This window comes from Lycium barbarum, chromosome 11, assembly GCF_019175385.1.
Source record: "Lycium barbarum isolate Lr01 chromosome 11, ASM1917538v2, whole genome shotgun sequence".
Classification (NCBI taxonomy): domain Eukaryota; kingdom Viridiplantae; phylum Streptophyta; class Magnoliopsida; order Solanales; family Solanaceae; genus Lycium; species Lycium barbarum.
The window spans coordinates 908,600-920,203 of record NC_083347.1 but is presented as its reverse complement, the minus strand read 5'-3'; the positions used below and the strand labels follow the sequence as shown (position 1 = coordinate 920,203).

Genomic DNA, 11,604 nt, shown 5'->3' with positions numbered 1-11,604 from the left:
TGCAACAATCGATCAAGATATGTTTTATGTCTGATTCCACCGAATTGAAGTGATTGTTATACTTTGTTCTAACAATCAGAAGAAATTTCAGTTCAAGCAGTTTGAAGATTTTATTATCCGTATTCTAACAATTGCACATCTTGAATATATATGTATGTATAATAATTCCTTTATTAAAGCTAATAGTCCTACACTAAAATGACATTTTTTTTATTTTTTTTTTTAAAACATGGTTTGAATAATATTTTGAATATCATTTTTTTTCAACCAAACACTATACTTTTTGTAAAAATTAATATAAAAATATCGGTAAAAGCTCTTCTTAACATATTTGGAAATGTCACCTATAAGAATAAATCTTTATTGGGAATTAACCGCACTTTGTCGTTAGTAGCCCAAAGTCGTCAAAAACCTGACTCAGATAGCGATATCAACAAGTTAACCTATAAAGAAAAAAAGTTGTTAACTTTTCACCCAAAATTATTTTTGCATAATAAAAAAGTAAGTAATTTCATAATGCATGTCGGTAGAATTGCCGGTAATTCTCCAATGAAAATCCGGTGAGAAAAAATCACGAAAAATGTCGGGTGTTACGTCTAATTCATTAGCATCAGAAAGCGGCAATTTAGAAAATCAATCATCACCGAAGAGAACGGATAATAATAAGCATTAAGGATCTATTAAAGGATTAGATTGCGATTAGAAGCAATAAGGATATTATTAATGGATTTTTAGTAAAACCATTTTTCACAATATGTTATACTTTTTGAAAAATACTTAGTTTTTGTTAGTTTTTCTAAAGACGGGGCAGCAAAGAATGTTAAAAGTATTGATTGAAATGTGTGTCAATGTTTTTAGTAAGCATATGAGGGCTTTATATAATCAACTTAACAATAGCAAATCAGCATAATTTGAAATTTATAAATCTAAAATATCTCAACTAATCTTATCTAATTAAAATTTGAATTTAAATAAAGACTCCTCCTAAAGCTAAACTACTTTTTATTCTAGTATATCAGCAGTAACAAAAGCAATTTTCAACATTTTTTTTTTAACCTTTTTATTTGTTAGAGTAGTATTTAGCCTATTTAGGTTATAAAATAATTTCTGAAATAACAAAAAAAAAAAAAGGTAGAAACTATTCTTCAAATATTAAAAATGGCATCTATATAAGAAAATAATAAAACCCGCACTTTGTCCCAAAGTCTTGAAAAATCCGACTCTGATAGCGACATCAACAAGTTACCAACCTACCTACACATAACAAAAAACTTTCTATATTTACATTTTACATCGGAAAATAAACAATTCCGATGAAAATCCGGTGAAAAAATGTCGGGCGATCACAACGTATTATTACGTTCTAATTCATCGGCATCAGAAAACGGCGATTTAGAAAGCCAATCCTCGCCGAGGAGAACTAATAATAATAATAGAAGTATTAAGGATCTAATTAAGCGATTAGATCGCGGGTTTTCGGGTCGCCGATTATCCGATAGGGATAGGGATAATCGGCGAGGTGTTGTTTCAGATGAAATATTGGGGGAAAGTGCACCACCAGAATGGGCGATGTTACTTGTTGGATGTTTACTTGGTCTTGCTACTGGTCTTTGTGTTGCTGCCTTTAATCGTGGGGTTAGTTTAAGCTTTTTAATTGCATTTTCATTATTGTTTTGTTTTTTTGCTTTAATGACTGGTGAAATGTGAGAAATTTAACCTTTTTTTACTTCGATTGACCTAGATTGTTTGCATTTTTGGGTTACTTGCAGCTAATTACTTCCAATTTTCATTTATTGCTTAATTTTTGCTCCACTAACTGGACAAATGTGAGAAATTTAGCTTTTTTAACTTCGATTGACCTAGATTTTTTGCATTTTTGGGTTACTTGCAGATAATTACTTCCAATTTTCATTTATTGCTTAATATTTGCTCTTATAACTGGACAAATGTGAGACATTTTTAACCTTTTTTACTTAGATTGACCTAGTTTTTTTCTTTTTCTTTTTTTCCCTATGTTGGCGATTAGTTGTTTCTATTTAACCTTGGTACTGGCCTTTGTGTTGCTACGTTTAATCAAGGGCTTAGTTTCAGCTTATTGTGCAGTGTGGAAATTGGGAACAGTAAAATGTTGTTGCATTATGAAATCTGCATGTTACAGTAGAACAATATACCCAGTGTAATCCTACAAGTGGGGTCTGGGAAGGGCAGAGTGTACGCAGACGTTACCCCTACCTTTACGGGTAATATACCCTCGGCTCAAAGAAAAGCAAATCAAAGCAGGCCAGAAAAAAACTGCATGTTATATTAGTCCTCTTATTTGCAATTTCAAAAAAAAATATTTGTCCTCTTATTTAGTTGTTTGTGTATCTTTACTGGCGTTTCAGGGTTTCCAAACTAGAGATCTTAAGTTAATGAGTAGCTGCAGTTCATGTGGTTTACTTTCCTTGTTTGTATGGGGAATACATGTATAGAGGCAGGTCTGATTTTGTGACTTGCAAGCTTCTCTGATTAAAGGTTTTGCATTTAGATAGTTACTTGTATTGTATTTCTTATGTTGTTAACCAGTAGTCCTTGAAAAGTAAATTTCCATTGTATATTGGATGACAATGAGGATATTTGTTTAGGTACACGTAATACGTGCATGGGCATGGGCTGGTACTCCTACTGACGGTGCTGCTTGGCTTCGTTTGCAAAGGCTAGCTGATACTTGGCATCGGATACTTTTAATACCAGTTTTGGGTGGAGTCATTGTTGGCATGCTGCATGGTCTGCTCGAAATATTGGACCAAATAACACAGTCCAGCTCTTCTCAGGGACAAGGATTTGATTTAATTGCTGGAATCTTCCCTACAGTGAAGGCCACTCAGGCTGCTATAACTCTGGGTACTGGTTGTTCTTTGGGTCCTGAAGGCCCTAGTGTAGATATAGGGAAGTCATGTGCCTATGGATGCTCAATGATGATGGAAAACAACCGGGAAAGAAGAATAGCTCTCATTGCAGCTGGCGCAGCTGCTGGAATTGCTTCAGGTATGTTGTTTCTCATTAAGAAGTATCTGAACCAGGAGACATTCTTTATTCGTTTCCAAAGTAATGAAAAGTATAAGGCCTTTTGCAAACTATATGTTTGGAAGTTGCGCGGTTTGTATGTAATTTCTGAGATGGTAACTCTCAGAAGTATTCTAGGGACATTGACAATGGAGACATTGCTTCTTCAATCACAAAACCGTTATGAGTGGATGCTTTTGCGAAGTTCTCTCGTGAGGCAGGTTTTTGTTGTGTTATAGCTTATATGGAGTATGAACATGCATATTCTAGTGGCACTAAGAGCTCTCTCATGCTGTGCCATCTTTCTTCATTCCCAAAAGAACTCTTTTTCTGTTTTCTCTTCCCCAAAAATGAAACAATGTTACCAAAATAGGCAGTCACCTTGGAGCCAAATTGCCGACTAGTCGTTTGAGCTGCAAGGTTCAATATGGGTCTCAATATCAAAGGAGTAGAAACAATTCCTCCTAGCTAATAGTATGGCTTTGTGTGGGTCCCACAGGTCGTTTATTATTGTAGGGAGATATACTTGCTTACTATTTTGTCGATTTGCCAAATACTTAGTCTTCTATAGTGTACTTCTGATACGTGCATATCTGTGAGAGTATACATGTCTGTGAAATTGTCGTGGCTTTGCCTTTCTGGAGCTTGTCTCAGCTGGTGGATGGATCTTCAGGTTTAAGTTTTTCTTGTTCTGCAGGTTTCAATGCAGCGGTAGCTGGCTCTTTCTTTGCGATTGAAACAGTTTTAAGACCACTCCGTGCCGAAAATTCACCCCCTTTTACAACTGCAATGATCATATTGGCTTCTGTTATATCATCAACTGTATCAAATGCAGTACTTGGAGAGAAACAGGCTTTCACAGTGCCCACGTATGATATGAAATCTGCTGCTGGTATTTGATCTAATTCTAGTTTATTTTATCATGGCTAAAACATTACTACATCAGTGCATGGGCATTTCCGTGGCTGCTGTTCTATTTATTTTTGCTATAGCTGTACTTGTGCCAGTTGCAAGGGATATTTGCCCTTTCACAGTTCGTCTGCACTCAGCCAGTACTTCTGTCCATGTAGCATTGTTGAATGAAATTCATGTAATCAGGGAATTGTGAGTTGCATTTCTGCTATAGTTTCCATTTGTCCTGAGAATGTTCCTCGGTACATACTTACATTACATGTTGTCATTCACATGCTAAATTTTGCTAAAAAAGGAATGGACAACATCAAACATGCTTTTCTCTTGTCTCCTATGTGTCTAAAATAACATCTGAATGTACTGTCCTATAATCAGGGAATTGTGAGTTGCATTTCTGCTATAGTTTCCATTTGTCCTGAGAATGTTCCTCGGTATTATTCATACTTACATTACATGTTGTCATTCACATGCTAAATTTTGCTAAAAAAGGAATGGACAACATCAAACATGCTTTTCTCTTGTCTCCTATGTGTCTAAGATAACATCTGAATGTACCGTCCTTTTTCTGGCAACAAGGAAGACAGTGACATGTTCTTATATTGTCACTCATAGGCACGGTTTAAGTAGGTCGTAACATGGAGTCAGTTGCTATTCTAATTTTCGGCACGGAAATTATGATTGTCCTCAAAGATTAACCTCTTTCAGAAACTTGGACTTTCTATAGCGTGAAAGTGGGCTCTAGTCCTTTTCTGTAAGATACATTTGAGAGAGAATGGATAAAATGATGTCTATTTTAGATAACTGGGTATAATGTTACTTTATGCTTTACTTATATATAAACTGTCTTGATTGTTACTCTATTCTATATGGATTTCTTTCTGAATACTTGAGAATGCTTCCTTTTTGTAGAGCTTCCATTGTATCTGATACTTGGGATGCTGTGTGGAGTAGTAAGTGTGGTTTTCACTCGATTGGTGTCCTGGTTCACCAAGGGGTTTCAGTTCCTCAAGGAAAAGTTTGGACTTTCTGATGTTGTCTGCCCTGCTTTGGGGGGTTTAGGAGCTGGTGTAATAGCTCTTAGATATCCTGGAATTCTCTATTGGGGTTTTACTAATGTTGATGAAATCCTACATACTGGGAAGACGGCATCTGCACCTGGAATTGGATTGCTAGCTCAATTAGTTGCTGCAAAGGTCGTGGCCACTGCTTTGTGCAAAGGGTCTGGCCTTGTTGGTGGATTGTATGCACCAAGTTTAATGATAGGTGCTGCTGTGGGTGCTGTATTTGGAGGGTTAGCCGGGGACCTAATTAATTCAGCTATTCCTGGGAATGCTGCTATTGCCCAGCCACAGGCATATGCACTGGTCAGATATACTTTTTCCATATTACTTTCCCCAAACAATTATTTTGTTACACTTCAATGTACTTTAGGTAGTAAATTTGTCTAATGGATAAATGTAAACAATGCAGGTGGGGATGGCTGCTACACTAGCTTCAGTTTGCTCAGTGCCTTTGACTTCAGTGCTTTTATTGTTTGAGTTGACAAAAGATTATAGAATTTTGCTTCCTCTCATGGTTAGTCTTGCTGAACAAAGATTCACTAGCTCTAGTTGTTGTTCATGTGTATTACTAAAAGCTCCCTTGCTTGCTTAAAGCACCTATGTTATGTAATCTCCTACCTTCTGACAAGTCGTATTTGTGGTAGATGGTTGTCATCCTAAGTTAACTTTGTAATTTGAGTATGCAATGGACTTTCTATGGGTTGGTTAATTTTTGAGTTTCTCTCATTTTGATTTCAGAGATTTGTGGTAAAGTACTCCATTCCCTTCCTAGCTAGTGGGGGGATAGATGAATGAACTTGGAAGATGAAAAACATCATTTGCGTTCATAGAATTAACTTAGTGTTATTTCCATCCAGAGTTATACTTTATTCCAAATTGTAGTGATAATGTATGACCATGTATTTGCTAGTTAGATGATCGCATAGTGTTCTTTGCTATTGTCGGTTGAATTTTGAGTGCTGTTGAAATGATATATGGGGTAACACTTGCATTTTTAATCATGCGATTGTTTTAAATGTGCTTTAATAGGGTGCCGTTGGGCTGGCAATATGGGTGCCTTCCGTTACAGACCAGCCAAAAGAAGCGGACTCATCAGAAGCTAAGTTTGCATCAAAAGGTTACTCTATTCTTTCGCCAGTTGATGAGAAAAATGAAGAGGATGTTTCGAGGCAATCTGGTGAGAGAAATAACTTGGAACTAATGGTGATTGGGAGTAATAACAGTCATGAATCATTTGATGAAAGTCTCATTTTGGAAGATCTAAAGGTACTATCTTTGCTTTGGCATCTAGAAAGTGGAAAAGTTTGTGTTTTATGGGATCTTGCTTTTCAATTTTTTGAACCAAGCACCGCCTATTTTCTTTCGGAGACTTGTTTTGTGATTTAGGTACTTCAAGAATCTAATTTGTATTCCCTTCTATTAGGTTTCTCAGGTCATGTCAAATGATTATTTGAAGGTCTCTCCGAGCCAAACTGTGAAAGAAGCATTAGAATGCATGCTTGACGGCCGACAGAGTTGTGTTATTGTGGTTGATGCTGAAGGTTACTTGGAAGGAATTTTAACATATGGTGACATTAAAAGGAGTTTGTTTAAGAAGCATGGGGATTCATCCCACAAAGATTTATCAGTCACAGATGTATGTGCTTTAGATTGCCATCATGACAAATCTGTTAGTGTTCACTATTCAGTTCTTTTTACCCCCATGTTGTGTTCACCTCCTTTTTCTTACTATAGTTACATGATTTATAGGCAAGTACTTGTCTTGTGTCCTCTATATGCACAAGAGGGATAACATATCGTGGCCAAGATTGCGGACTCCTAACTTGTTATCCTGATACGGATCTAGCAATTGCGAAGCAACTAATGGAGGCCAAAGGAATTAAACAATTGCCTGTGGTCAAGCGTGGTGGAGAATTCAGAAGAGAAAGAAAGCGCAGAATTATTGCTGTTCTGCATTATGATTCAGTAGAGGAATCGATCAGGTTTTGCATCTTCTCTATGTAGTTTCTCCTATTATGCTTGTACGTTGTTCCATTTTGCTCTAACCAAGATTTTGAATTATTTCCTTTGGTTCTATGTGGTATGCAAGTCACAGAGTAGAAGTTCTATTTTTGGTGGATATTTAGGATGGGAAAATGGATTAGTGGTACTTGTTCTTGCATATACTATTCGTCCTACTCTGTAGCTTTTCCCAGAAGGAATTACATAACGTTTCAAATTCGATGTTTTTACATTTTGGAAATTGAGCAGAAACCCTTATGTTTTTCTGTTTTGATCTAGTGAAAGTATTTTCATTCATAATCATGGCCAACAGAGTGGCCGTATACAACCTGTGAACAAATGGAACGCCTACAAGTTGTGAACTTAAGTGATAGTTATAGGGTTCTTTAAAATTTTGCTGCTAAACTACACCTTGGAAAAATATGTATGAATGACAAATGGAGAACGATTTAACAACAACAACATCATACCCAGTGAAATCCCACAAAGTGGGGTCTGGGGAGGGTAGAATGTACGCAGACCTTACCTTTACCCTTGGGAAGGAAACTAAGCCCAGGATGTAAAGCTGAAAATTTTGTATTATTGAAATATTTTTAATCGAAAAAAAGTTGGGAATTTTATGCTTCAGAGTTTTTTTTGTTTTTGTTTTGGAAGTATTTTGCCAACTGTTGTGCATGTGGCTATTTTAACTGCTCATTTCGTGCCTGTTTTGTTTTGAACTGTGCTTTGTTTAGCTTGGTCAGAGAGGTTAGGTTGTGAGCAATGCTGCTCTTTATGACCTTGATAATTAGTCTTTGTCCAAGTTTGGTCTTGTCTAGCTTGCTTCTTATTCCAATAATCTAACTGTAAAAGAACATTATATGTTGCTAACCAAGTGAATAAAAGGAAGGAGAGAAATGTGTGGTGTTCTTAAGATAGAAGTAGCTCAACCTGGAAAATTAAGATGAACTATATTTTTCTTTTCGGTTTTGTATTAAAGGAGACTCTGTAGATGAAGCCGAACTTACTACAGTTTCTAGAATCCTTTATGATGAACAAGGTCATACTTTACGCTGTGCGCTTTTGTGCTGATGACTAAATATACTGTTACCTTTCTCCCACAAAAAAAAAAAAAAAAAGGGAAGGAGAAGAGTAAAACTACTCAACTGTAGATTTTGAGTTATCTAAAAGTGCTTGGGTTTTGTATTGTCAGTGTGTTTTCTGATTGTAAGAAATGTTCTTCAGGGGTGAAGTGGGTCGTCGAAAGTCAGTCTACCAGCAGAGTGAAGAAGAAAATGACATGCAGATCATAACGAATGGCCATTAATTACTCAAGGCACTTAATATCAATAGCAAGTTTCAACAAGAAATTTGTGGTTGTTCTAGTTTTGGCATAAGTTGGTATATGCAACTTTGCTGCACTCCTCTAATTTGAGACTGGGAAGCAAACTTCAGCAAGAAGTTTACGATATTAGTTGGACATCGGTAGGTAATATCCAATTTACTGTATATTCTTAACTTATATGCGTGCAGAAATTGAGGCTCCTTCCTGTTTGTTTCTGGAGCGGACATGCTGCACCAGGCTGCCTCCAGAGCCCGAGCTTAATAGCATAAATTTTCCTCAGTTTTGGTTGTACTTGCTGTAATTGGAAAGGTAGTTACCAGTGTAAATTTGACATTTCACATTTTGTACATGAAACATACGCTTGGTAGATCAGGATAAATCAAAATGCGAAATCGTCATGGACGAATATATACACACAATTAGAGAGGCAACTTATTGCTACTAGTTGAAATTCTATTAATATACATGTCTCTCTTTTGATATGTTAAGATTACTTTTACCTCAGTCGACTTTCGTTGAACCACCAAAGGTTTTGGTCGTGGGTTGATAATGTTATCTATATTCAAGGAAAAACAAAATGAAAGAAGAAACAGGTTGAAGTGTTTATTAAGAAAACGAATTGGATGTCGAAAGCCATTTAATGACGTACTTCATTTTTTGCACGGATTGCCCTTCTTTTGGGGTGGTATTTAAATTTTGCCCCTCATATTTGTGGTCTTTAAATTTTGCCCTTCGCTTGGATACCTGAGGTTCTAGTTCGAACTCTCGTTCAGGCATAAAATAAAAAAATAATTTTGCAAGGCAGGGCTGGGGGAAGTGTATGCCGGATCCGGCATAAAGTCCTTAAGGAAAAACTAAAGTTATGCCGGAGGGGGCATAACTTTTCCTCAAGGCATAGTTTAGTTATGCCTTATGGGGCAAAACTTTTCCTTAAGGAACTGTGCCTTATGGGGCAGACTTTTAATTAAGGCATAACCAAAAGTATGTCCCATAAAGCAGAATTTTTTCTAAAGGTATAGACTTTGCCTTATAAGGCAAACTTTTAGTTATGCCTTAAGAAAAAATTCCGCCTTATGTGACATACTATAAAAGTTTGCCCATTAAAAGTATGCCCCCACCGGCATAAACTTGTGAAGGAATTACCAAAGTTATGCCGGACCTGGCATACTTATGCCAAGTCTGCCCATAAGGCATAAGTATGTCGGGTCTGGCATAAGTTTGGTAATTCCTTAACAAGTTTATGCCGGTGGGGGCATACTTTTAATGGGCAAACTTTTATGCCGGACCCGGCATACTTATGCCAAGTCTGCCCATAAGGCATAAGTATGTCGGGTCCGGCATAACTTTGGTAATTCCTTCACAAATGTATGCCGGTGGGGGCATAGCGAAATTTAAACTCTGCCTTGCGATTTTTTTTTAAAATTTTGACTGTGTGGGGGTTCGAACCTGGAACCCATGGGGTTTAGCCGAAGGACAAAATTTAAAGATTTTAAATATGAGGGGCAAAATTTAAAGACCACCCCAAAAGAAGGGCAATTCTGCGAATTGCCCGACGTACTTTCACAAGCAACGGAGATATACAAACAGGAGCTATTCTTGGGCAATTCGCACGAATTGCCCTATCTTGGGGTGGTCTTTAATTTTTGACCCTCAGACCACTGGTCTTTAATTTGTCCTTCGGCTCTTTTAAGTAATAAAAAAGTGGCCAAAAATACCTTTGACATCGGAAAAACAAAAATAAAATAAAATTCAGTCTATCCTTGTCTATGACCTAATTTCGCAAGGCAAAGTTTCATGCCGGACAAGGTAGAACTTATACCACACAAGACAAAGTTTCTATAAACTTATGCCGAGCGAATTAGTTACCATACAATTATGCCATATAACTTTATTTCTATAGAATTTATGCCAGCGAATTAGTTACTACACAACTTATGCCGGATAACTTTATTTCTACAAAATTTATGCCGGACAATGAAATTTTGCCTTGCGAATTTTTCCCAACTCTGCTAGTGATCAAACCTAGAATCTCTGATTTCATAGACTAGCGAATAAAAGTACTTTGGCCTACATCATTAAATGAGAAGCAAGTTAAAAATTAAAGACCAGCGATTTGAGGGCCAAAAACTAAAGACCAGTCCGTATGAAGGGTAATCCGCACAAAACAATGGCAGTTCTTCGTAACAATATTCAGTCTCCTCCTTTCGACTCCAGCTCTTAAAAGTGGTGATAAAAGAAATTAAAGAGTTGCATCTTTGCTTTTCAAGGTAGGCACTATATGCTAGGAATAGACTTCCCTATTTAACCATTTGCACCGTGTAAGAAATTGATATTCTAAAAATAGTTTTGCGGAAACATCTTGCCTGCTCATTTCATAGTCCATAGGCTTGGTCTTCACCACACTAGATTATTTTCAATTCTACAATAGATAAGTACCTTTTATTCTTAATCAGAGGTTTTTGATTCGAACTTTGAGAATGGAGTCACATTTAGTAGGGAGTACTTTACCAAGGGATCTCATGCCGGTTGGAAAATCAAAAACAATAAAAAAGAAACAATGGTCCAAGAGAATTAGATACCTTGAGTTGTGACGTGTTATGTGTAGAATTACAAGAAAGTTAAAACTTGTAATAATGTTAAAAGAAGTATGTTAGGGATATGCTGATGTGGATTAATATTGTGATCGAGGAATTTAACATACAGATCGGCAACAATAGAAGAAAAATTAAACGAAAGAAAAAAAAAACACTGAAGTTTATTACAAGCAGACCTAATGATGCTGCCTAGTAGTTTGGCCACACACCAAATTTAATCAAAGTAACATTCAGCCATAAAATGGTACTGAATGCCTTGACATGTTGGACCTTTGGCCTCTCTACACTTGTCCGTTGAGCTAATGGACTTTCTCTTGTCATTTATTTTCGCACTTATACCATTTTGATTTCATGATTCCTTCCTTTTATGCTATGCAACACATGTAATTCTATTGCTACTAGACTTGTGCAACAACCAAAAAAAGTATGCAATGGTAAAAAATATCAGGAAGACAATACCTTTTGCTAAATGTACACAACTACCTCAATTAATGTTGATGTTAGGCAAACTTTGATTACCAAACTTGTACAACTAATTATTAGGTTTCAACTTCTCCTAAATGTGAAAAACATCTCAATTAAGTTAAAAAGCACAATGCATTTATTTATCATCTCTATATAAGTACATGCATCCCAACCAACCAAGGTACAAATTAAAGGATATATC

At 36.4% G+C, this 11,604-nt stretch overlaps 1 protein-coding gene across 2 annotated transcripts; it reads left to right on the top strand.

Annotated features, from left to right (window-relative positions):
* The first annotated feature begins 1,207 nt into the window (after positions 1-1,207).
* On the top strand, positions 1,208-8,825 carry LOC132616928 (chloride channel protein CLC-f). Of its 2 annotated transcripts, none has more exons than XM_060331701.1 (9): positions 1,208-1,635; positions 2,625-3,027; positions 3,743-3,937; positions 4,867-5,321; positions 5,428-5,532; positions 6,048-6,284; positions 6,442-6,687; positions 6,768-7,000; positions 8,244-8,825. In XM_060331701.1, the coding sequence occupies exons 1-9, from the start codon at positions 1,333-1,335 to the stop codon at positions 8,323-8,325; spliced, it is 2,259 nt and encodes a 752-aa protein (XP_060187684.1). In that variant the 5' UTR covers positions 1,208-1,332; the 3' UTR covers positions 8,326-8,825. The 2 variants fall into 2 exon arrangements, with proteins under 2 accessions (XP_060187684.1, XP_060187685.1); XM_060331702.1 differs by having other exon boundaries at positions 1,210-1,635; positions 6,442-6,654.
* Positions 8,826-11,604: the final 2,779 nt, after the last annotated feature.